At 48.8% G+C, this 26,228-nt stretch overlaps 3 protein-coding genes across 5 annotated transcripts in view; all 3 read right to left on the reverse strand.

Moving 5' to 3' along the window:
- SREBF2 (sterol regulatory element binding transcription factor 2) overlaps nt 1–12,464 on the reverse strand; it is a 25,316-nt gene extending 12,852 nt beyond the window's left edge. Inside the window, exons 1-8 of one of the 2 annotated variants that reach the window (XM_033058682.2) lie at nt 12,341–12,464; nt 7,211–7,609; nt 6,144–6,325; nt 4,875–5,015; nt 2,816–3,037; nt 1,612–1,726; nt 1,247–1,428; nt 289–481 (exon numbers count right to left, since the gene is read on the reverse strand). In XM_033058682.2, coding sequence (XP_032914573.1) covers nt 289–481; nt 1,247–1,428; nt 1,612–1,726; nt 2,816–3,037; nt 4,875–5,015; nt 6,144–6,325; nt 7,211–7,609; nt 12,341–12,377 — 1,471 coding nt within the window. In that variant the 5' untranslated portion in view covers nt 12,378–12,464. Of the gene's footprint in view, nt 1–288; nt 482–1,246; nt 1,429–1,611; nt 1,727–2,815; nt 3,038–4,874; nt 5,016–6,143; nt 6,326–7,210; nt 7,610–11,826; nt 11,998–12,340 lie in introns of those variants that run through there. The other variant, XM_033058681.2, reaches the window with a different exon arrangement.
- Nucleotides 12,433–20,131, reverse strand: CCDC134 (coiled-coil domain containing 134). Of its 2 annotated transcripts, none has more exons than XM_033058684.2 (7): nt 19,700–20,131; nt 16,075–16,192; nt 15,141–15,262; nt 14,850–14,934; nt 14,435–14,616; nt 14,122–14,193; nt 12,433–13,761 (listed from the first exon to the last, which is right to left on the reverse strand). In XM_033058684.2, exons 1-7 carry the CDS (start codon nt 20,129–20,131, stop codon nt 13,636–13,638), a joined length of 1,137 nt encoding a protein of 378 aa, XP_032914575.1. In that variant the 3' UTR covers nt 12,433–13,635. The 2 variants fall into 2 exon arrangements, with proteins under 2 accessions (XP_032914575.1, XP_032914576.1); XM_033058685.1 differs by lacking the exon at nt 19,700–20,131 and adding an exon at nt 19,042–19,062.
- Nucleotides 20,132–20,301: 170 nt separating this feature from the next.
- The window catches only part of MEI1 (meiotic double-stranded break formation protein 1), a 37,188-nt gene continuing 31,261 nt past the window's right edge, over nt 20,302–26,228 (reverse strand). The window contains exons 26-31 of the mRNA XM_033057645.1: nt 25,775–25,980; nt 24,971–25,052; nt 22,884–22,990; nt 21,928–22,059; nt 21,651–21,760; nt 20,302–20,387 (exon numbers count right to left, since the gene is read on the reverse strand). Coding sequence (XP_032913536.1) covers nt 20,342–20,387; nt 21,651–21,760; nt 21,928–22,059; nt 22,884–22,990; nt 24,971–25,052; nt 25,775–25,980 — 683 coding nt within the window. The 3' untranslated portion in view covers nt 20,302–20,341. The remainder of the gene's footprint in view (nt 20,388–21,650; nt 21,761–21,927; nt 22,060–22,883; nt 22,991–24,970; nt 25,053–25,774; nt 25,981–26,228) is intronic.

A 26,228-nucleotide genomic window follows, 5' to 3' on the forward strand; every position in this document is an offset into this window, starting at 1 on the left:
AGGTAGCTCAACCTCACCACGCTGAGCCATGGCTGGTCTTATGCAAGAACAACACTGGATTTGAATTGGAGCCATATCCAAGTTGGCTCTCCTTCCATGCCCTGCCCTGCAGTTACTGCCCCTCCTCACCCATTAAACAAAGGTCATAAAACTCCCTGAACACACAAACCCATCCTGCTGAACCACAGCAACTGTTCACCTCATGGCCTTTGCAGCTGCAGGAGGCTTTTAGGGAGGCCACGTTAGGCTGAACATCCTTCTGTGGCCCAAACCATGGTAGTTTTTTACCTGACTCAATCGTCAGCATGTTCCTGCCAGAGCCATGGCGCACCAGGCTGTCAGGCTCAGGGGTTCCTCGGCCATCCAGGAGGGATGTAAGTGGATTGAAGGAAAGGCAAAGGAATGTGAGAGCACAGAGGAGTATTCGAGAGCGATCCACCATGCCAAGTGCCACAGGAGGAGAGTCAGGCTCATCTTTAACCTTCAAGGGAATAGGAACAGAGAGAAAAAGGAGAAAAAACCCAATAATTACCGTTCTGGAGCACAAAAAATGTTTATGCCAAGGAAGGAGTAGGGAAGAAGGAGAAACTGAACATGCATAAATCTGCTTTTGAGCTCCAGATGAGCAAGAACTCCAGTACAGCTTTTCTAGCTGAGTAAGATAACGCTGAAATATCTGACTGCCTTCAACTTCCTTCTGTGTCCAGTTATTTCAGGTATTAACTGTAACTGTATCCCTGGCCTAGGCTAGGATTAACCTTTGCTGCCCTTACTCTTTCGAGGATCTCCCAGAAAACTCAGCTCTGTGATATCCACAAAACAAATCCATAAGCCAAAGACAGCCAACAGCTTTTTGTTACTCTGATTACTTATGGTCTCATCATCCATTTCCAAGTTCTCCTGCTTTACTCACTAGACATACATATCCTAGAATGCCATGGGCTCCTTGGGTAATGAACATGCACTGTAAGTCCACAGACACTGTACAGGGGCTGAATGATAAGCACAGTTCTTCCAGCAGCTAAGGTGGGATTCAGGTAATACAGCTCAGGAAATAGTCTCAATAACTTAAAGAAAGATAAAACACACACTTGAACCTTCCTCATCCTTACAAAGGATCTCTAAGCCCTATAAATCTGCTTGCCAGATGTCTGCTGGTTCCACTCTCGAGAAGTAGAATTTAAGTTCTGGCTCTTACATATCCTGAAGGAGATACCTTGAATTTGAAAATCAAAGTCACAAATACCTTTGCATCATCAAGGAGTGGGCTTCCTGGCTCTGAATCAATGGAATAGGGAGAGAAGCCAGCCTGGGATCCTGAATCAGAGGCTGGAGGAGACATCAGCAGCACATTCTGGTTGAAGTCATCTATCTTCAGATCTACATCGTTGTCAACCAGACTGCTCAGGTCAATGCCCTTCAACAGCTCTGAAAAAAATCAGAGTGCACTACGTACATGTTTCTCCATCCTGACTCCTGTCAGTAGCTCTCAGACTGGCTCTGTCATCTGGAGCAACACTAGCCACTATCAATACAACATAAGAAATTGCAAAATACATCCTACATCCGTGTTGACTGCCACCCCTCTGCTACAGAGCCTCCACAACTTACTGTTTTTTTGGTTAGCCAGCTTCAGAACCATGTTCTCCTGCCTCAGCTTATGGTTAGCCTGCTGCAGGTATTTAATGTAGTCAATGGCTTTTCTCAGGACTCCAGACTTGTGCATCTGTAAGAAATTAAATGTATAAAAAGCAGTTTGTATCAAGAGTAGCAAAGGATCACTCCTGCCTTAGAAATACTACAACCTTTGTATCACGTGGTGAAAGAAAAGGGTATAAAGGATCTCTCAGCAGCTGCAGAGGAACCTTTAGGAAAGATGCTATATAGTCAAGGTATCAAAGATACACAAGAATGGGGTCTCTCTAAGATCTTTTAAAAACAGTACAATGGAAACAGATTAACATCCAAATTACAATGGAGTTCACACTCAGATTTCAGCCAGAAACAGTCCTTTGAAAATACCACAGTTCATAAATGAAGTGGATCAATTCTGGGATAGAACAAGTTTGACCACTGCTAAATTGTGAGATAAGTAGTTCCCTCCTTGCCTTATTCACTTGGCCATTTCCATGCAAATCCTTGCTTCCAGCAGCAGTGGGAAAGTTTACCTCCTAAACACAAGCTGAAAGTACTATGAAGCCACTGCACACTACTCATATTTTTAAAAGCCTCCACTTCCAGCCACAGGAGGTTACTTCACTAGTGCACTTATTTGTGCAGCAGTCAGAGAAGGTATCAAGAACACTACTGCCTGCCTTACCAGCATGAGGTAAAGAGAATAGCAACAAACACTGAATATGTGTTTCCAATATGTTATTTCAATAATTGAGCAAGCACTTTTTATAGCTCAATGTATAAAGGAAATAAATTGGAAAGCTCTGTAAAGCCTCATCCTTATTGCAGTCACATGAAAAGGAAATTTAATTGAAGCAAGATCTGGTTTGGCAGAGTTATCAAAACATCCACTTGGATATTTTATCTAGAGGGGCTATTTTAAGTTAGACCTAACAACAAATGCATAAGGTATAGCTCATTTTCAAGAAATAGTACCACTAGCATAGTAAAATTAATATTTAACAGATGACCTTTCCTGAATACAATTATTAAGCACCTGTGATTCTCACCAGTCTTACCCAACACACATGTGCATGCTACTAACAGCTGCATGTACCCAAATGCTTCACTTCATAGACAAATGAGCACCTGAAGACAAAGCATTTACGACACCATATTTGCACTTACTCCCCATATTTACCTTGGCATCTGTCCCCATGACAAGGTCCTTCAGCTCAATGATTTTGTCATTTATGGACGACCGGTAGCGCTTTTCAATGATGTTGTGAGTTGTTCTCCTCTCTCCTTCCTTAGGTGGTTCAGGTTGCTTGACACCCCCAGGAACTTGTTTAATAGGCACCTTTTCTTGTCCCACCATCACTGGCATTGTGGTCAAAATGGTCCCATTGCTCCCAACCAGGGTCTACAAAGACCACGCGTAACAAGTGTCAAGAGCAATCAGCCAACTTAGATAAGGTTTATGATGGCAAAAGAAGGAGCAAACAAAGAAGAATCAGGAAAAGTTGGTACAGCTCAGAAAACGTGTGAGATGCCAAATTCCTTCCATCTTTTTTAGCTGGTACAAGCATTGGCACAGCAACACAGGAAAAATCTGTCACTCTGGCTCCCACACTGGTCACTGTGGAATAAGAACATCTCTTGTTCTCCAAGCGCATCAACACTTCTGCCAATACTACGCTCTGTTCATCCACTTAAATAGAGAAAGGGACTAAAGCTCCTCCTTGTTCCTACAATCTCTGCAATCCAAGTGTCCAAATCCATCTTTTCTTTGGACAAATAGTCATGAAAACAGCACAGCCTACACGACTTTCAGTGACACTAGTAACAACAATGCTAGAAAGGCTCCAACTATGAAAAAACAATCATTGGCTTGAGGAAGGCAGCTCAAATTGATTTCAATTTGACTAAAAAAAAACAAACAAACAAAAAAAACCAAAACAAAACAAACACAAACCCATAAGCTATAAAAATGTCTTAATATGAGGAACTAAGACTAGTGAGTGATATACAGCAGAATGAAAAGCTCAAACTTGGGCATCCAGATGTAGGACAGACCATCTACAGCAAGCTAAAGCAGTATGTACTCAGAGATAAAATATGATGAATCCCACCAGAAGAGTTGCACAGAGGGGCTCCTAGGACAGCTGTAATGAAAGGAAGTTTAGTCTGCTTAATCCAGCAAAGCAAGATTTAGAAGGACACATGTGTTCTCTGAAATACACAAAGGATCAGGGAAGCAAGTAGCTATGAAGAGTAAGTTATTTCTGTCAAACATACACATACATGTGCAAACGACAAACATAGTAACAACTAGCCTAGAGCAGCTGGCCACAAGAATAAACAAGCCATGAGCAATTTCAGAAACAATTTTGACTCTGAAATAGTCTTCTAATTGGGATACTAGAAATTAATCTAGTTTCACTTCAAGTTGGAACTTGACAAATAAGTCAATTTAAGTCCTATACCTTTTCTTGGCTAATATCCACCTAATTTCAATGTGTTCAAACATGCCTCAGATAGATAAAACCTTGTAAGCCTCAAGTTGTGTGAAAACACCATCTAAAAGCAAGCAGATCAGTTGAAGATTTTAGCCGGGTTGGTAGTAAGTATCTAAGAAGCATACCATGCTATTGCAAAATAAGTCAAAATGTAGGTCCACACTGACAAGTTTATCTCCCCCAGTAAACATTTATACAAAGATATCTGTTCAGAACATACAAGATAATAATAAATGTTTCTTTGGGGGCAGACATTTCTTAGACTTGATTAGAAGTGGAGGCCATGAAGCAGAATTGCCACCTCAAATGATTGTAACAAACCCTCCCTGCAAATGCTCTCTGAAAAGTAGTTTAATTAGTTGTCACATTTAATATACCACTATTAGACACTACTGAGGGGCAAAAGGAAGTTCCACAGGTACTCTGAGCAAGTTAGCTTTTGACTTAAAAAACAGACTGAGTTTTTAGGTCATATTCCTCTCCCTGTAGTACCAGAAAAAGGTAAACAGAAACGTGCCCTTGATCTTTGCTTACTGGCCATGGAAAGGCTGCCAAACAGTACAATCTGTGTGTTTAGCCTTGACAGAAACAGGGTAGTACTTGCCCTGGACGTGTGTACAACAGCCCTCAAAATCCCTTCTTGTCTGCACCACTGCAGAACACTAAAGCACAAAGCTTGTCCTTGCATTAATAGGAATGGACATTAGTGAGGACAGGGATGGAAAGACATCCATAGGGTACCTGCAGAGCTGTGGTCTGAATGGGAGCAGTGAGTGCTGTGAGTGCTGGGTTCTGTACTGCAGCCATAACAGGATTGCCATCTGTTTTCAGGGTTGTCAAGACCAGGGAATCCGTTTTTATGATCTGAGGTTGGACGAGAACCTAGGTTGAAAAGAGTTACAGGTGAAGAGGAGAGCAGGCATGGATTTCCTTCCTGATCTCAGTAGCCAGAGGTAAGCACTGGCAGAGTTGTAATAGCTTTAAAACTCAGCGGTTGGCAAAAGAGCGGAGTGAGTATTTCTCTGACTTGCACCCTGCATCATCGATGGACGCCTTCCATCGGCCCCAGTGCAAACTCTGAGCAGGAGACAGTCTGAACAGCACTGGATAGAGTGGGGCAGAATGACCAGGACAGCGGTTTTCAAACCAGTCACCAGAAGTAAACAAGTATGTAAAAACACACAAGAGCTGATGGAAAAGCTGCTTTCCCCTCTCCAGTTACACCTATAATTAGCTCTCTACATTAACTGTCTGAGTATTCAGTCTAACACAGCTAGGACTGTCTGCTTTGGCAAACACCCACAGTAGCTTCTCCCTGCAATTTCACCAAAAGGATCTGTACCTTTAACATCCACCAGATCAAAACCCACTGTAAGTTATTTTGCTCTTATTTTTTTCAAATACCATGCTGACTCTCTGAGAACACCAGAGATGGCATAGTACAACTGAACCATAGCAACTTCGTCATACTGAAACATTTTTCTTTAATACAAAGATGCACAAGAGTGAAAAAAAATCACATGGCACTGTAACAGTAAAACTATTAAAAAACCACGATAGAAGAATTAGAAGTACACATTTCAGTATCAACCAGTTTTCATAAAAGGTGGTAGAGGTGATGGATATGCAAAGGACTAGGTAAAAGTCAAAGAAAGCCTGTTCAAGTAAAGTTTCCAACTGGGTTTGGAAGTACCAAGTTTAAAAAAAAAAAAATTAGACTGCATTTAGTTACTGTTTTACTGAAAACAGCTGCCGAGCATTGCCCAGAAGTCACATCACATGTCACAACAGGGACTCTCACACATGACCTGCATGAAGTAAAATGCTTCTGGGACACAGGCTGGCTAGAAATACCTCTCAGGTTTAAAAACATTTGTGCAGAAGCAATCCTAGCCAGAATTGCCAGCCCTACAGCTTCACCACTTCTCCCCAGGCAAGCCAGGGGACCAGACCCACAAAAGCATTTTCTTGTTCTGCTGGATCCCTGCATAATTCCACACTTTTACTTACCGGAACTTGCTGGACCTGTGGTGCAGCAACAGTCTGGACCGTGGCCGGCGTTAAAGTCTGGATGGTGCCGTTGGCAGCCTGTGTCAGCACTCGCTGGGCCTGCACCGTCTGCACCTGCTGCTGGATTGTAACCGGCTGAACCTGCGAGGACGTGACCAGGCTCTGGACTTGAGGCTGCAGAACTGAAAAGCAGAAGAGATGTCAGAAATGGTTGAGAGACACATGTCTCCCTCCTGGTGCCTGGAAATGCTCCTAAGCATCACTCCTCTTCTTCCCAGAGCTTTTTAGTAGGCAGCATTCATCTAACACATCCCACATGTTGGGAAGCTTCCAGATGCTTTGGTGCCTTCTGCAAGAAGACACTGCACCTAGGATAGCAGCTTTCCAGGAGGCACAGAGGATCAGCTAAGAGAAAACAGAGCCAAAATCCTTCAGTCTGATAGCACAGAATTCTGCTTCAGAGGACTTATATAGGACAGCCAACCTGCACTTTCCCAACCCCTGGTCTCAGTGGACCGTAAGATCCTATCTGTCATGTAAAGAATCACAACTTACTGAAGAGGATCAAGTCATCCACCATTCACAAGGGAAGATCACTAAATATTCTACAGGTGCCTCTGTTCAGTGCAAGTACTGAGCTCCAGGGTTTGGTAGATAAAATGTGTCTCCATTCCAGACTGCTGTGTGGAACAGACTGGATCTGCCCAGTGCACCCACCAGTGGGAGAACAGGGTTGCCAGCAACGTTTTAAGACCTCTTTTCTCAAGCCTCCCAAGAGCCATAGGGCAGAAGGCCAGGCAGAGGAGAAGAGCAAGCAATTACTTAAGATCTCATTCCTGACAATTTCTCATGCTCCCCAACTCCAAAGCCATGCAGGTAGAAGAAGGGACACCCCACAGGCAGCATCACAAAAAAAGGATCATCAGGCTTGTCATGGCTGAGGATGCACTTGGAGTTTGAACACTGATGCCATTTACTACAAGTGCACCAGGCACACCTACAGCCTGAGCATCCTGGAATCTCGTGAGTACCAGGCACACCTGTAGCCTGAGTACTGCAAACACTACCTTGGAAGCTTGTGGCTGCATTCTGGTAGATGACTGGCTGCTGGATAATCCTGGTCTGGGGAGCAGAGCTGAACGTTGGTGTAATCATGACAGTCTGCTGCTGGAGCTGAGGCTGCACAGAGGGCCGTGGCTGCAGGACAGGGGCCGAGCGTGGAGGGGCTGGAGGGGTCGTCTGCACTGCTTTCACTGGCAGGCTCTGGAGCTGGGGGGATGCAGAGGGTGGCGGGAAGCTTTGGAGCTGCACCTGGCTGTAGGGCCGCTGCAACTGCGGCTCCAGGGTCCCACTGCTGCTGCCATTGCTGCTGCCATTGCTGTTGCCGCCCTGGAAGGTGCTGCACAAGGGATCCGAAAACAGGTCTGGAAAGTCTCCGGCCTGGTTACTGACAAACTGCAGCATCTCTGTAAAACAGAAGAAAATTCGTTCAGCACTATTTTGTCACCTGCATACTTTGACACCTGGCATTTACATCATGCAGTTATGGTGTGTGTTGCCAGAAGGGAGCTCTGGGTCCTTCAAACCTTCAGAGAACATCAGACCAATGCGACACCTCCAGAGAGAGAGACCAGGACATGGCCAGCAGCACAGCACTGCTGCTGCTGTTCAAGGCAAAAAGACCTTCTCACAACACTTTTCCAGACAAGATCCAAGCATAGACTAGAACTTAAAGCCATCTCCAATATATATTTAAAATATTAGAGTCTTGTTCCATCACTCCTTCAGTCTAACCCTCACAGAAGGAAGAAACCAAGCATCTCCACAATTCCAGCACTAACCATTCTCTCACCCAACTTTTGGGAGCATTCAAATCCCCTATCTCAGTGCCCCACTGAGTATCTGGAAAAGAAGAGACAGGATAAGAATTCATTTTATCCTTCTTTTACTTACAAGCATAACAAAAATTGAGGAAAAACTATGAAAGGAAACACTACTTTATAAAACTGTAGCAAGATAAACCCATGCATGTGTTTAAAACATCAGAATAACTTGCTATGTTGGTTTTCTGCCTGCAATCACCACACAACAGGTTCTCTCCATCCCAACTTCTCCAGGATGGAGACTCCTACTGCAGCACTATAGGCCTTCCCCCTAAAGGTGAATATTTCACAACCAAGAGATTATTGCTCATAAGCAGAGCTTCCTCTTCCCTCCATCTAATCTAATTTAATCCAATTAGGCACCTTAAGACATATGAATGCTTTCCTTGATCAGTGTGCAGGCAGTGTGGTGTGAGGAATCAGACATTCTTCCCCACCCCAGGACCTGCCCATGCTGCACTAGCTCTTCCATGGTTTTCTGAAAGTCCTTTTTAATTTTTTAATGGAAACAGGAAAAGAGGGGACCCACAAACCTAAGAGACATTATAAAAAATAATAAATATGTGTTTAGGAAGCAAAAAATAGATTTCTGATTTATAGGAAAAAATGTAGCAAAGGGCTCCTTACACCAGGACCTTTCTTATTCACAAACCCCAAAGGATGTCACTGCTGTGATTTATTAAGTAGGTTTGAAGCAGTAAACTTTTAACAAGAAGTTTCCATGGATTATGTCCCAGCAATAAGAGGGCTATTAATTTGCTCAGCTCTCTGAAATGCCACCCACACATTATCCAATTAATTTGCCTGACACTCCTTTGTCTAAAACAGAGCAAAGGGATGAATCCTCCTCCAAGCCTCTTGCTCCCTCAACACACATTTCAACATATTTCTGTGATACTACTAGTCTTCCCTTTTGATAGCAATCCCTCCACACCCTGACACACATTTAAACACTGGCCATGACCACTGCTCTCAAGAACTAGAGTCTATTGGAGGGAGAAGCCTGGGAGGTGTCCTCCTGACCTGTTATTAACCTGACGCTGAGTGGGGACGCACAGCTCCCCCAGCATGGGGCAGCAGCCACCCTCGGGGACCAGCTGGACCAAACAAACCCTTGTCTCCACTCTTCACTAGAGAAATGAAAGGATTTTTTAATGCATTGCCTTAACTGGCTTCCACAAAACACTACCAGAGAAAGGAAGGCTGTTTCAAGACTGATATCTAGATGGGTATTAAACTGCTCTTCACATTCCAACTAACTTCAGCTAAGACCATCCCAAAAATCCCTCACCATGACAAAATTGATAATCCAAACTACTTCCCAAACTCTGCATTTGATGTATTGCTATTTCACTATCAGACAGCACAACTGCAAGTACTGAGTAAACATAAATCAGATGAGATTGGCTCTGGGAGAATGAATTTCAGCCTAAGAACAAAATTTCAAGCACTGTGTTTTAAAGAATGTTGTGTTCAATGCAGCAGATTTAATATCTCATTTTAAAAACTACTCCTGCTCTCACAAGTTAAATCACATCTTTATGACAGACTTAACTTTGACTAAACACAAGAAGTCTAAAGCTTAAAGAATTAAGACTGCCAGGAGATCAAACCCACCTCTTTTCAAGGAGTCAAGAGCCTTCCTAATAAAAACACACAAAAAATTAAAAGCAAGAGAAACAGCCAACACCCAAAATCTAATTTTCTGCTTTTTAAAAGACCTTTGCCTACCCAGAAATCAGACTATCTAAACTGACTGTGAGAAACCTCAGGTGCTTCTGGAGCCATGAGTGATAAACTCGGTGCCACCAGAGCACCTGCATCCTCTGTGGTAGAGAGGTCTCAGACCCTAAAGCTACAGAAAAAAAATCCCAGCCCAACCTAAGGCTAAAAAATGTCAACAAAGTATTACAAAAGCAAAACTGAGCCCACCAAAGGCTTCTGCCACTTTCATCAGCCTAGGGCCTGAATACCTGGCAGAAAGGCAAGGGCTGGGCTTCAGCTGCCTCTCCCAGGCGGTGGCTCAGCTCTCCAGCACAGAGGCTGCTCTTCCTCACGCTCCTGGAGAGGCTGTGCTCTGAGAAACAGAAAGCAGCAGAGATCCTAACCTCAACAGAAACAACCTCTCTGTTCACAACCCTGATGTGCTTCGACCTCCTACCGACACAAACCTCGTTCTCCCATGTCACCCAGCAGTTCCCTGCCTGCAGCCCATGGCTGATGGAAGAGCCTGTGCTGGGGCGAGAGGCAGAGCCTTTGGGCTCAGCACTGGGGCGCCCTGGCCACCCTCGTGCCCTGTCTTGAAGCATGAACCCAGTGAGCAAGGACATCCCAGAGCACATCCACCACAAAGAATCAAAATCCACGCAACAGGCAGCGAGGAGTCCCTCAGTCTGAATGGAGTGGAACACCCAGAAGAGGACTTAAAAAACAAATGAAAATCCTTGCAAAATTTCAAACCCTGAGATGAATCAATGCTGGAGCACAAAAAAAGCAGGATTGCCATGTATCTTCCCCCTGCCTTCCCCAGGAAAATCCACCCCTGGAGGTGGGGAGGAAAGTGAAGCTCGTTTTCCTAAGTTACTCATCGTTCTGAATCACACCTCCCAGGGCACACCTCAGTTCGGAGCCATTGCTGGGTTCATCAATTCGTCTCAGTTTCCGTGTGGAACCTGAGAACTAATTCCCTGGTGCTTAAACAACAGCAAACACCACCTTCAATGCGCACTATCAAACTTTATGAGCAATAACTAAGCCCAGTGCACTCTTATAAGAAACATTCTTCTTTTATGACAAAAGAAAAAAAGGAGTATAAATTTTCCCCCCAACTATGTGGCAAATCAGTGTCAAACAGAAATCTAAAAGTACTGGAAAAATTTTATCTCCCAGCTGCTAAACAAGGATATTTTGGACACCGCCAAAACTGAGCTCTGTTTGGGATTACAGCCCAGCAGAGCAGTGAGTTAAGGCAGAAGCTCATCTCCACCAGCCTACACCACAGACCACACCAAGAAATGTCATTTTAAGTGGGGTTTACAGAAGCTTCTTGGTGTCGCCAAAAATATACATAAAACAGGCGTCACACGCAGGCGCTTCATTTTGCTGCACTTGGATGGAAAACAGGGGTTTTCTCAGAGGTCTGAGCTGTGCCAGCGATGCAGTAAAGTTTTAAGATGACAGGGAAAATGAGACATTTAAGCAGTTAGAGCTGTTTCGACGCAGGAGGGCTTGGAGGCTCGGCCTCCCACGGGCACTGGTGGAGGCACAGCTCCAGCCATGGTTAAGCACCGACTTTAAGAGAGCCACGAGGAAACACGAGGGGATCGCGGGCAGCGCCGCTTGCCCCGCGGGTCTGCGGCAGGAGCAGGGGACACGGTCAGCACTTTCCCCGAGCCCTGCCCGCGCCGGACACCGGGGAAGCCAGGGCTCGTTCCCCCACATCCCCACCGCCTTCCTGCGGCCACAGCCTCGACTCCAGGCGAGCGGCAGCCCCACCAAAGCCGCTCGGAAGCGCTGCCCTGGCAGGGCAGACACGCGAGGCCGCTCGCCAGGCGAGCGCTGCCCGGCGAACGCGCTCCTTGCCCCCGCCTGTACCCACCCGGGACGGGGGATCCAGCGCCGTGCGGGAAGCGCACCCACCCTGACCACTCCAGAAGCACGATCCAAGGACCACCCACCCACGCCTCCTACCCCAGCAGCCGCGGGCCCGCGCGGGGAGACCCGAGCGCTCCCCCAACACGCGTGGGGAGCCCACGCGCACTGTCTCCACCCCATCCCCCGCTCCTTCCCGCGGCGCCTACCGTCGATGTCGCCCAGGGTGAGCTCGTCGCCCAGCTCAGTCAGGGTGTCCATGCTCTCGGCGGCCAGCTCGCCGCCCTCCATGGCGCAGGGCCCGCCGCCGCCCCGGGCGCTCAGGCGGAGGCTGCTGCCGCTGCCGGCGGGCGCCGCCGACCCCGCGCCATCTTGGGCCGGCCCGCAGCCCCGCCCCCGCGGCCCCGGCGCCCGCGCCCCCCGCGGTTTGTTGTCAATGAGACCAGGTCGCCCCCGGCCAATGGGCGGCTGCAGCGGCGCGTGGTGTGATGGCGCGTCAGCGATCAGCAGCTGCCATTAGCATAGCCCGCCCCGCCCGCGGGCCGCCATTATTCATGAGGGGGCGGCACCGCCGCGCGTGTGGGAGCGGCACCACCGCCCACGGGAAACGCGGCCGGGGCAGGGCTCGCGGCCCGGGATGCACGGCAGAAGGGCCAGCTGCAAGGCGGCGGTGGGTAGAGCTCGGGGTTTGTCCTTCCCTCCGCAGCGCCCACGGACCCTCACCTCCTGAGGGGCCGCCTCGACGCGCTCTGGCGCACATCCGCTCCCTCCAGCAACGGGAGCAAAAGCCAGGATTCTTCTACTTAAAAAAAAAATAATAATAAAGTCAATTTTATTCAAGAACAACCAAAATGCGCCCACTGCCACCCCCTCCCCACATTGGAGGGACTTGGCTCTGCTGTTAAAAAATTCGGGACGTTTCCCTTTCCTCAAAAGCTGCGATGCCGCCAGCCCGGCACAGAGCAGCCGTTCCTTGGGTAAGGACCTGCTCCGTGCGAGCATCAGCCCGGGGGAGGAGGAATCACAGGGTGGCCGTGCCGGGTACTGGGGTCAGCCCTCAGCTCTGCCCCCACGGCAGCCCAGACACACGGTGCAGGGTCGCAGCCCCTCGCTTGGCTCCCTCCTTACTTCGGCCTTGCGATCACCACATGCCCTCATCTGGCTGTCCCCTGACAAGGGGCTTCGGGGACTCATTTAGCGAGGATGAGCGCCAGAGAGAAGGGATGGGGCATGGGCTACAGGACAGGCTCTCAGTGGCTCAGGGCTGGCTCCCCAGCATCTTCAGCATCAGCACTGCTTGCACTACAGCCACCCACTGGCTGCCAAGAGGCAAAATACTGAAATTTCTTCTGTCCAAAAATTCACCGGGCATTTGCCTCTCTGCAGGAATGACCTGTGGTGACCACGGGATGCCATAGGCCAGGAACAGCTGCCATCGGCATTTTCAACTGCATCTCGACAATAAAACGTGTGTTGCTCGGTGAAACAGCTGCTGGGAAAAGGGGAGGTCTGATCTGGCAGAGGTAGCAGCTGTGCAGAGACCAGGTAGAACCCAGTGGGGGATGCCAATGAGATCACCCGTTTAACAAAATGAAAAGCAAAACTGAGAGAAGCAGCATTGCTCATGAGGCTGTTTGGTGTGAAGCACTCCCCAGCCCACCCGTGCTGGAGGAGGCACATTCAGCGTGGGGTGTGCTGCAGTGAGGAGGGATCCCTGGGCTCCACCAGAGCAGTGTCTCCCACACCTTACTTCACCACAGGCAGCAACACCCTGACCAGCGGATGGCCCCGGTGCTGTCATGTCTGTGCTTTACCTCTGCAGAAAGGGTATCTATTCCAATTTAGCCCCTTTGGGGCAACCCACCAGCACCACCACCCAACCTCCACTGAACAACAACGAAAGGCAACAAAACAAAACCCACAGCACAAATGGAAAGGGAATGGCTGCCAAGAAGGAAGCGAGCCACTCTGTGACCCAGTGGTGTCACCCCCACTGCAAGGCACCAAGTCCCAGCACGCTACAGCTCCGACTGTGAGCGGGATATGCGTGGGCCCTTGCGGATCTCCTTCCGCTTCTCTTCCTTCTTCCTCCTCTTCTCCTCATCCCGCAGCGCCTTCTGAAAGGTGTCAGCACTGGGGAAAAACTGTGGGTTGACAGCAAGGGGTCAGCATGGGGGAGCGCCCAGAGCCTCTCAGAGGCATAACCCCTCCAAACCCACCAAAGCCAACACATAAGCCTCACAGTCCAGGGAGCTTTGAACACAGATGCAGCACAAGGAAAACAGAGTGTCGACCACGAGGCAGGTGGCCACAGAAGGGAAGAGAGAGCATCAGGTGCCCAAAGTAGACCACAGATGGGGAATTCAGTGTTTGTGTTTCAGACATGCTTATTCAGTTGACAGGGGCTTTTGGCCATTTCCCACAAGCCACTCATTCCACTCCCCAGCCAGCTGCAACATGGATGCAGAAGCCCATGAGGCAAGCTGGCAGCATTGCCATCTTACCTCTGACTGGTCCGTTTTAAAGGGATTGCGGTAATCGGGAGATTTCTCACTGATTCCTAGTTCCTGAGCCATCTGCAGAGCAAAGGGGAGACCTCATTGAGGAGTGGTGCCTTCCACTCGCATCCCCCAACTGTGTGACCAGGATCCCCTACTCTCCCACCAGTCCCATCTATGCTCTCTGCTCTTCCCCCAACCCTCAGCTCAAGGACAGCACCCACACACGAGGTCCCTGCCTTCCTTTTACACCAAAACCTTCACCTCCCCCAGCCTAGCAGCAGAGGGGGGTCGCAGCAGACAGGATGAAGAGCCATACCAGCCGCAGGACCTGGGAGTGGGGTCCCTGCTCGAACACACCCGTCAGGTTGCAGAAGCCGATGCCCCAGCGGATGAGGCTGTTCCAGTTGGAGTTGCGGTCAAAGTAGTGGTGTACAATCTTGGGGAAGCGCAGGACAACATCCCCAAAGAAAGCAGTGTTCTCCACCACATGGGAATATGCTGTAGAGACAGCCACCAGCCCCATCAGCGCAGGCTGAAGGCAAACCAACAGGCTCCCCAGGATGAACTGGTCAGAGAGGCAGCAATAAGGTCCCCCAACAGACAGGGAGCAGCCCAGGTCTGGTCTGAACACACAGAGGCTTTGTACCTACCCCAGCAATGATCCCGGAAGAATGTCTGTGGTGCACCAGAGCACCAGAAAAAGGAGGGGGTAAAAAACAGAGAGGACTTACCATCCTTTATCTTCTCATCCTGAGGGAAGGGCCCATCAGGAGGCACATCGGCAGCGATCAGCACAGCACGTGAGTCCTCCAGCACCTGCCAGAGCCCTTGGTTACTGCCCTGTCCTGCCAGCCCTGCCCTGCACCCTGGAGGTGCTGTCACAGCTGCCCCACTTTGAAACCCCATGGCATCCTCCCTTCAGATCCTAAAGCCCACCTGCCACACCCTCCACAGAAGCCCCCAGCCCTTCTCATTTCTGCCCACCCTTGTGGGCTCAGAGTGCAGCTTGCATTGTGGCTTACTTTGAAGAGTCCCTTGAGCATGATGTCAATGATTTTGTACTGCTGGTTGACGTCATTGAGCTCAATCAAGTTCTTCAGAGCATTCATCTGGTCCTTGCGCTTCACCTCAAACAGCTTCTTATCTGCAGCACTGTCAAGGGCACTGTCAACACTCTCCCACCACACTGCTGCTCTCCCCCCTCCACCGGGTCCCCATCACCATCCCAGCCCCCACAATTCTCCATGAGGTGTCTAAATGGCAGTACCTGAGCCAGGATGAAACACAGATTTCCAGTGAACCCCTCACCCAAACATCCCACCAGGGCCCTTAACAATGCTGAGAGCTTGTGGGGAGCTTTCTACTTGCCAGTCCATGCTCTGGCTGATGGGTTGGAGAAGAGCATGAACTGCCACCTTCCCCATGTGTCTCCACATATTCATTATCTTTGCATACTTTGCCTGTTCACAAGGGGATGCTGCTGTGTGCTAAGAAGGGCTTGCATTAGCCCACCTCCTCATGGGCAAAAAGTGCTTGTGGCACCGAGGAGACTGAGTGCCACAAGCCCAGGAATCCCCTTCCACCATCCCAGCTGGTGACTGCAAAGCACTGAAATGTGCAGGTGTGCTCTGCCTTCTGGCTGGTGATGCCAATTCCAACAGCAGACTGGGAAATGTGCTCAGTGCCCAGCACAATGGAGCAGAAAGAACACCAGGCATCACTGCCATTTCTGCTCCTACACCAAGCCAGGCACTCAGTTAGCATACCCAGCGGCTTGGCTAAAGCCCATCTGCATAAGGACAAAGCAGCAACTTCCCAGTGCTTTTGGATCCTCTCTTTTCCACTTCCTTGTGCCCCTTTCCATGGTCTCTAACCCTTTCCCCATGCATGTGCTCCCTCCAGCCTCCATATCCTTTAATGCATATGTGGTCATGAGGGACAGGCTGCAGAGGATACAGATTTCCAAGCCAGAGTCTACTCTCTGTTTCTCCAGATCTGTGAAGCTGCCCTGGGACAGCAGCAATGCCAGTAGAAAGGGGCAGATGATGAGAAAATCCATGTTGGCCTCTGCAGCCTGGAAGAAAACAGACCAACAAAACCAATGATCAGTGAGGAGACATACCAAAAAGAGAAGTCACACAATGACAGGGACTGATGGTGCACTGCCTTGGCACCGGGGTCCCTGCCCACCTTTCCCTTGTCCCCATGAGGGGTCTGAGGGATACAGTGGCCAGAGCAGAGCCACATGTTGATGCTACAGCCAGCCTGCTCTCCCCTGCAAGTGAAGCCCTGGTCTCCCTCTTCTCTCTACCTGTCTGCAATACCAGCCCCCAGGCATCTGACCCAGCACTGATCCAGCAGAAAAATTAAGTTCTACCCCTTCTTCCAAAAATAACAGCTAGTTTTTTTCTGGGTTTGCAAGGCAGAGCAGCCTTGAGTCCTCTTGCCCTCTTGAGTCTGAGTTTGCCTGCCCAGCCAAACCTGTCCCTGTAATGCCCTAACACTGAAACAAAACCAAATCCCTTGTTCTTTTCTTGTTGCTTTTCTTTTTTAAACAAATATAATTTCTTCAACTCCAAGCCCATGAAAGAGGCAAAGCAGGCAGCACCAGCAGCTCTCCCAGTCCTGCAAGGATCAGCAGCAGCTCCCACCATGCACCTTCTGCCGAGGCCAAGCCAAGCATCTTCACACCCCTGGCAAAGGCAGGGGAACAGTGTCAGACAAACATAAGAAACCCTCTGAAATATTTTGCTGTTGTGCTTTGTAAAAGGCAACACCCCTGAAAAGGAACAGACCAGAGTAGATACAAACAGAATTACTGAAGACCTGTCTGCCCCTGGTGTGGGCTCAACAACATGCCCCATGTTTCTGACACGGTGCAGAGCCAGGACAGTGGCACAAAACCCCATGCCAGGCTTGGGATCTGTCCCCCTCTTCCCACTGTGGTGTGAGGCTTAAGCCATATTCCAGCAATCCTGAATGCCACAAAGCATACCAACATGCCAAGGCTGTAAGGAAAATTCTCCAGCCCAGGCAAACAGATGCTCTGTTGGACCTACCAGCCTGGTCAGCTTCCAAGAGACTGCTTCACTCTGCCAAAAACCATGACCCAAGGCCTGGCTCAGTGAGGTGGCACAGGTCTCCCCTATGCAGAGCCCCACACAGCTGCTCGCCACCTCCCAAGCTCTGGGGGAGGAGGAAATGCAGCAATGCAAAAGCACAAAGAGTGATTGCCCTGGGACCCAGGCTCCTGTGTGCCCCTGGGATCAGACATACCACCATAAGGACTAGGCTGGCTATTTGCCATGCTCATGGAGAACTGGAAAGAGACACTGCAGGCAGCCAGTGGCCTCCAGACCAGGCTGGAAGGCAAAGAGCAAAAATGCTGCCCACAACAGCTCTACCATGCTGCCTGTGGCAGTCCTGGCATGCCTGATTAGATCAGCAGCTGCTGTATCCCCCATTTCCAACACTGGAGTTGGGTGGCTGGAGGATGTTCCACAGGTATTACAAAGGGAAAGATGAGCTGCAAAAAATCCTATTCAAGGCAGCAACAGAGCAAAGCACAGCTCTTGGCTGAAGCAGCTGCCAAACAGCCAGCTGCTGCAGCACAAGGTCCACCAGCCTGCCTGGCTGCTTCCGAGTCTCAGAACAGTGATGGGCTTCTTCAGAGACACAACAGCAGATGCTGGGGTAGAGATGGTCAGTGCTTTCAACGAAAATGTATTCAGGTCCTCCTGCACCAGCCCTAAAGATTGTCCCATGGGACAAGGTCAGAAGTAGAGGACTGGAGAACCACACCATTCTGGAAGCCTATCACCTTCTCATCTGATCTGCTGGGATTCGTTCTCACATCAAAGCTATTTATTTGTCATTGTACATCAGGGCTAAAACATGTTGTGAAAATCAAGCAAGGCCCAGGTGTTTCTCTCACCCATACAGAACTTGGGGCTGCTGATGCCATGTGGGACCACTTCAGACTTATTTCCTTCCACTGCCCTGGCAATTTCAACCCATTTTAACAACAGAGAACATCCCTTCCTCTCCAGGCCACACTATGTAACAGCAGAGATACCAAAGCTGCTTGCAGATGTTCCTCCATGCTTTGCCCACAAACTCTCTCTCATGTCTTCACACCTGCTGAGGGACGAGATGAGACAGAAACACTGCAGACCTGCTCCTCTCTTCTCCCTGCTCCTCCCTGAATTGATTTCTGCCAAAGACAGCTCTGCCTGATGCTCCCAGAGCAGTCCAGGCAGCCAGGGCCTAGCCTGATGCTACAGATGGAATGGAGTTTCCACCAACATTACCTTGCAGCCCTGGCCAGCTGGCTGTTTCAGCAGCAAGCCCACCAGTCTGTCTCACTGTCTCCCAACCTCTTAATTTAGATGTGTTTTTCCAAAGACATGACAACAGATGCCGTGTAATAGATGGTTAGTACTTCTCATTAAAATGTTTTCAATTACTTTATAAATTTTCCTGCAGGAGCCCCATCTGAACCAAGCATCCCTGAGATTTATTCACTTAATGAGCTTGCAAGGCAGAGCCATGCTGCAATGCTTTGGTTCCCAGGAGAACATTTGCACGACCGCCCCCCGCTCACAACTTCCCCTCTACAGGCACTGAAATATAGGGGGGAAAGCATCATCCTTCACCAGAAGCATGCTGTGGCAAAACAAGGAATAAAAACTCCCTGCCCCACGAATACATTCCCGAGGCACTTCTCCAACAACCAGATGAGGATTAATCTCTTGTTACAGGTGAACCAAAAGCTTCAGAAGTGAAATACTGCTGCTCAGACTCCTCTAGGAGGACATATCGATATGGCTTACAGGACCAGCTGCTTCAGTTCAAACAGCACTGGCCATTTACACTCGCTTGTCTCCAAAGTCTCCCAGCCACCAAGCCCAGGAGATCGCGTACCACAGGGTTTGGGAGCCCCGATTTCCTGCTGTGATTTCCAGCAGGAATGGGTCCATCCCAGCCCACCCTCGTGCCTCCCGTCGTGTCGGAGGGTTCAAGAAGCACCCTGATCAGCTCGGGCGGCCGGGGCAGGGGAAGATGAGGATTCTCCCGCAACCTGAAAGTAAAGGCAATCACACAGGGACGGTGGAGCGCAAAGCGCGTTAGCCGAGCCTACCCCGGCCGCGCTGCGGGAAACCCACCCGGAGCCGTGTCAAGCGGACGGAGCAGGCGGCACACGGGAGGATGCGAACCCTCGGGGGGACGGCAGCTCCCAGGAGCCGCGGCGGTGCGCTCCTCCCGCGGCTCCAGCGCGGGACGAGGAGCGGGGCGAGCAGGCGGCGATGCCAGGCAGAGCCCGTCGGGCACAGCCCTTTAACCCAGGGTCCAGGGAGATGCGCCGGGGCCGCACTGCCCGCCCCGCTCATCGGCCACCCCGGCTGCCCGGCGGGACGGCCCTCCCGGGTCTCGCTCGGGGAGCACCAGCCACCTCCACCCCCTTCCTCGGAGGGGCCCCAGGACTGCTCCCGCCCTTCCCTCCTGCCCCGCCACGGCCGGGCAGCTCCCCCTGGGCCTCCCGGGGCGGGGATGGCTCCCGGGCGGCGCGGGCGGTCCCCACCTGCGGGCCGGGTGCCGGGTGCCGAGGCCGGTGCTCACGCCCGCCGCGCTGCCATGCTGCTGCTGCTGCTGCTGCTGCTGCCGCTGCCACCGCCGCTTCGCCGCTCCGCCCCGCCGTGTCACTTCCTGAGCCCCCGCTCCGCCCCGCCACCGCCACCGGCCACGCACCGGCGGGCACTTGTTGCGACTGGGGGCAACAGGACAGCGGGGCTGGGGTTGTAGTGGAAGGAGTCACTCTTAACTTGGAAGAAGCCTCCTCATCCCTATGGGACATGTAGCGTATCTGAGCCCCCACCGCCCCTTCCAGCCCAGAGCAAAGGAACCGTCCCGTAGCCCCATCAGCCATGGCAGGTGAGCAGAGCACCTCTTCCACAGCATCCCTGTACGACTTCGTTTCCCCAGGCAGGTCTGTATTTTGATAGATGAAGGGCATCAACCAAGCTTTATCCCACACAGAATGGGAAACGGAGGCGTTTCAGTAACAGAACTTTTTAATTTCAACAAACCTTTTTCTCAAAATGAGCAACAAGGAACTTCCTTTGTCCATCCTCTCTGTACTACTCACTAAGAATGAAAGGCAGGATGGGGTCTCCTGCTACATTCTTGCTTTGCTCCTCTGCTCTGTGCACTCTGTCTTCTCATTTCAATCTCCAATGTGTGAGAGAGATACTGCCACGCTTCCCAGACATCTATCATTGACAGCATGAGCAGAAACCAAAGGAAAGGCATGCATGCTATGGGAATTCCCACATTCGACATACCACTGACAGGAAGTTTTCATTATTAAACCAACCCTCCCCAAGCCATGGAACCTCACTCCCAACATATGTGATAAACATCAGTGTAGGTAAACCTGAAGAAAAGTCAAAGCTCCATTGGAACCGGAGGATTTTGTCTTCGATGACCATGACTATCTTATTCACATATCCCCACTGTTGCACTTCCAGTGCATCTAAGATCCTTCCTAACCACCAAGATTTGAAGGTTTCTTAATACATGAAAAAAGTCAGAAATGAAAAGTAACTTCAGCAATATAACAAAACCTCTCATCCAAATTCCTTCATCCCTGTACAGAGAAGCAAAATGGAGTGGAGAGGGGCTTGATGGCCTCCACCAGGACAACTTGCCCTCTGAATGTCCCACAACAGAGCAGTAATATCACATTGGGGGTAAGAATGAGGACAAGCTACTCCTCACAGGACAAACACCTCACCCACCACATACCCTGCACATGGCTGATGACAGTGCCCCATAGTGAAGGAAGTCCCCACATCCACAGGAAATTACTGCCACGGCCACTTCCATCACTGCTACATGTTTGAGGCAATGCAGCGTGATGAAAACAGGAAGGCAAAAAAAAGTCTGAGAAAAAAACCAAATACTGCATCATGTTCCCTCTTTCTCCACAAGGCATCTGGGAGTGGCCCCTGCCTCCATTGCCAGAGAAGAGGATTTAATTCACAAAGGTGGACTCTAGGCCCAAACAGAATAAAATGTGGTAACTCCACTCAGTGGTTCCCAAATGCTCTCTGCATTTTGAAAGTGCCTGAGTCATATTTGGGTTTCTACTACTTCATGGGCATACTGGCACTAGATGGCATGCAAACAGAGATTAACTCATCGCTCATCCTCCAAGAAAATCAATACAGGGATTGTTACTGCTTGGAATGCAGAGACTCCCAAGCCTGCTCCCCTTTCATCAGACCACCTCTGCTTTATAGATGGATGCAAGCTCAGCACACAGACCCATCTTTAATCCCAACTGTCTCCTCATTTCTGAAATGTCTTCTCAGATTAGGACATGATAAAATCTTTCATCCCAAAATTAGCCAAGTGTAGAAACCTCAGAATTTTTCAATTTTGTTTGCCTTCAGCTGGAACAAGGGAAGGAGCATTAGATTAAGTATCCACCTGTGTTACACCTGCTGCACACACCAACTATCAAAGGATACACAATGTCCTGATGCTTTACACATGTGGTCCTCTGTCCCAAGAGGCGATCCAGCAAGGTCTGAATGATCCCTGAATGTTCTGGCTCCACCTGGTAACGACTGCTCTGAATCTGAGGTGTCAGAAAAAAGAATGATTTCCAGAACAACATAAAACTGTTGGGCTTGCTCCTTCAGACTCCCTCTCTCACCTCCACACAGAGCAATGAGATCTTCAAAGGTCAAAGCAAACACCTAGGGGTTCCCTTCCCATTCTCCTAAACAGTCACTGCTCTCTTACCTGGGAAAGGAAGAGCTGAAGAGCACAAGACGTGGCCTCAGACAGCTCTGCTATGTTGGCTTCTGCTGCCTCCTGAATAATCTGGCTAATTTCTTTTTGAGAAATAATATTGCTGCTCTGGTATCTCACAAACTTGAACAAAGGAAAAAATAGAGACATTAAATAGTTGAAGACCCACAGAGTGCAACACTGACTCATCACTTGCAAGGAACTCTTCTATGCATCATTACTGCAGCACCTTTAACCACAGGCTTGATTTTTATACCACTTCTAATGGAACCAGTGCAAGTATCTATGTTGATGGTGCTCTGATTTATAGCCAGACTTATTTTGGTTTAAGCTGGGAAGGAACTAAAATAAATGAGGTACCCTTTTAAAACTGAAGTAAGAACAGCAAATACTCACAGACCCATCTTATAATTGGAGGGGGAAGGTTCACTTTAATAACCCCTTCTTCTCATTCACTGCCACAAGAGCTGTATCTTCAGTATTTCTGCTGGGTAGGATCACATTCCCCCTCCAGCCCACAGATCCCACGTACAGGAGGGCAGTACACTGCACTAACTCCCTGCCCTGAAAAGTCAGGTCTGTAAGGTCGAGATGGGAGACAAGCTGTGATTCCAAGCAGCCAGCTTGCTCCCTGACTGGTAACGGCAGTTGCACGTTGTCTGCAAGTTTCCCCTCTCCTCCCCAGGGGGTCCTCTAGATGATATAAATAAATGTTACCAACACCAGAAGAACAGGAGGTGCTCACTGACCGCAGTCAGTTTCTGCAGGGTGTGGCAGTCCGCTTGAAAGTATCATTATTAATATAGGGCACAAATATAGTCCCAGACAAAGCCACAGCAGTGTCAGGGACTGTGCTGCATAGCATGTTAAGTACCAACAACCAGTCCATGTGCATTATACCAACATACTGGGAAAGACAGGGAACAGCCCACCCTTCTGCTGCTCACCAAAGTCATCAGCCTGAGAACTTCTGGCTGCAGAAAGGACTTCTGGCCCCCACTGAGTAGTGTGAAGAGCAGGAATCGGTGCCATGGCTGTGAAGCAACGTGTAGAGCTGGGAGAGAAGGAGAAGTCAATCAAAGACAGCTGTAAAACTGCCCAAGTGACAGACTGAACCCAGCTAAGGACAGTCTTCAATACTGACCCCACGTTTTCTCTCCTAGACTCCATGCTGTGAAACACTGAGGGGATGTTTTGCACTGTTCTTACTTGCTTTTTAATCTGTCACTCTCTGGGCAAGAGTTCAGTCAAGAGGACAAAAGCTTAGTAGCTTTTCAAAGTAGAAAATACATATTGTCCATCTTTGTGCTGGTACAAGAAGAGAAACCTTCTCCTGGGGTGCATGTCATAAAACAGTGAAGGAATATCTTTAGCCTGGGGTTTTAAAAATAATACCCTCTGGTTCCAATATGAGGACAATTCTCCCGACCTCAGTTTTTATTTAGCTGCAGAATACCCTCTGGGTAATGAAGAAAGCCCTATAACAGAAGCTGAACAAACTGAGCCTGGATCTGCATCAGATAGCAGACTATGGGGACCAGCCAGGCTGATGGTGGCAATGCAGTCAGTAGAGAAAATGTTTTTACTAAAGAACATACATGATAACATATATTAGGTAAGGCCGTAAGTGTGCGATGGCACAAAGTCTTTCACTGAAGGCTGAAATTAAAATGTTATTACCTTGTATTTTTTACAGGTTAGGAGCATGGCATGGACAAATAGGTCAGCTGATATAATTGTTATACTGCAGCAACTCACCAGAGTGTTAGAAAGGTCTCTTTTTCACTGGCAGTCACATAACCTCCCTATTGCCAATACAAGAATCTTTTCTAAAGGAAAACAACACTGAAAAATAATGTAAAATATTTGGGAGATATCTGTCATCTGGGGAAAATGAGAAAGTACCAGCACTGTGCATGAGCCTGCTCTGCACATTTGGGAATATCTCTGGACCAAAAGAGGGTTTTAGAAAGCCAAGTGAATCAATTCCTAGAGGCAGAGTCCAGAACAGACTCTTTCCAGTGTTCTTGCATCTTTCAGTCAAATACAGTTATGGCCCTCACTCTGCTTGGAATAAGAAGACTCTTGTTATTGCTGTTATGAACTTTAGCACCATGGCAGCCAAAGTGACAGGTACAGCTGTTGCTGCAGCAGCATTTCATTAGTTTACTCCCAAATCAGCAGAGCCTCCCCATAACTTCTTTTTTTTTTTAATTCAGCCTTTTAGTAGCCTCCCCTCAACTACTGGCTGTCACTCATCTGCAGTATTACATCTTTATCCAACCACTTCCTCTCTCCCACCGGTGTCCCTTTTGCTGGGTGGTCATTCACTCCATTCCCCTCTCTATTAGTGTTTAAACAACTGAAGTGAACAACATGTCAGGGTATAGAGAACTTTCTGGTTTAAGAACAGAGCTAGCACCTGGACTTCCTGACAGGAGGCTGACAATAAGCAGAAGGGTCTAATCTTGCCCCCAACTGTACAACAGTCATATTATGTTGTAATGAAAACATTGTATACATTAGCATGCACGCTGGAAACCAAGGTAGGAATTCACCCCCGGAAATCCAGAACATCCATCTTTCATTCCCTAGCACCCTGTTTTCCCTTCCCTTCCTTCAGGGCCAAACTATGATCACCACTGTCCTTTTGTAAGACACATCATGTTCAGATCCTCCCTCCCATATGTTTATGACCTAAAGTCTTGATACAGTTGGCCTGAAAGTCAAAGACTATTCCTACACTCCTTCCATTCCCAAACCTTTCCCTCTTACAGGATTAGAGAACTACTTTTTACCTTCTAGAAAGCATCTTGGTGTCCAGAGCCAAAGTGAAGGTTAATGTCTGCAGGGGAGCCAAGCACTTTGATCTCATCCCACAAAGCACAATATTAACTTTAGGCACACAAATAATTTTTCTTATTTGGCATAAACTCATTGCACATTTTTTCCAGAGTTCTACTGGGTAGAGAACAAAGAGCTCAAAATCACTGCAGGAGAGAAACTAAGAGAAGAAAGAGCATGAAGACTTTACCAACATCCTGGTTCTTCACATACAGGTATTCCACTAAGGTTTCTAGGCAGGCAACCACTGCCTGAGAGAGCAGCAAATCTTTCTGGAATAGCAAGAAAAAGAAAAAAAACAAACAACCAGTCAACAGCTATTGCAAGAGGAAAATTCATAAAGTGCCAAGATCAGATGAGTATGCAGCACAGGAAAATAACACCTTTCATCTCCTTCAAGGGATGCAATGTGCTGCAAATTATCTGTCACATCAAGGAGCCAGACAGAGGTACGGCTGCTTATTTTGAGACTGAAAAATAATAAGTAACAGCCTCCAAAGAATAAAGATGGGAGCCCAACATAGCTTAAGAGTTAAATGTAAACTGATGTACTACCCCTGGAGCCCAGCATCACTTGAGCAAGTTAAATGTATGCTGATGCACTTAGTACCCCCAAAAGCACCCTGCCAGGGGTATGGGGGATGGACTGGGATTTGTTATACTTTTCCCACATCTGTCCCTATGGATGTGTCATCCCTGCAGAGAAAGAGATGGGAAGACAGAAATCATCATCGGTACACAGAATTTCAGCTACCCAGTTCAGCAGCAGGGAGCACCGCATAGCTTGATTTACCCTCTTTCTCACTGCACTGTACTGCAGCAAGAGCATTTTCCCTCCTCCTCATCACACATCTGTTGGGGGTGGAAAATGCAGGCAGAAGAAAAAACAAACAGGCAGCCCCTTTGATTCTGCAACAGGGTGGCTTCTCCTTAGGTGAATGTTTCTGCTTGAAGCCCAACACTACTGTTGTTCCAGAAGTCCTATTTTATATACCTGCAACTGGACATGCACCAGAAGGTTCTGCAGACTGACAACAAGTGAGAAGACCTGCTGCATGGCAAGGGGATGCAAAGCAGTGTCCTGCAGAGATGATGGCTGTGGCTGAGTAGCACTTGGGACTGTGTTTTGGGCAACAATCACCAGCAGGGAGGAGGAGAAGTTCTGTCGCAGGACAGCTCTCAGGAATTGCATGATGCTCACTAGACAGGGAGAGGCTTATTAGTGTGTGTCAGTGTTCTTCTCTGCTCTACCCTGCATGTTGTGCCTGTGCAATAGCATGGGAGAGGGTGATGAGAGAAAATGTGAGCTTAATAGCCCACCAGAGTTGTCTGGCAGCTGCTGACAGCTATAGACAGGAATGGCAACATGAGCTTCCTTGTTCATCTCCTTTTTTGAGACACTAACACAGTTCACATTCAGTTCCAGATGTCACTACCAACCTCCAAAG

Source organism: Catharus ustulatus, chromosome 4 (genome assembly GCF_009819885.2).
Source record: "Catharus ustulatus isolate bCatUst1 chromosome 4, bCatUst1.pri.v2, whole genome shotgun sequence".
Classification (NCBI taxonomy): domain Eukaryota; kingdom Metazoa; phylum Chordata; class Aves; order Passeriformes; family Turdidae; genus Catharus; species Catharus ustulatus.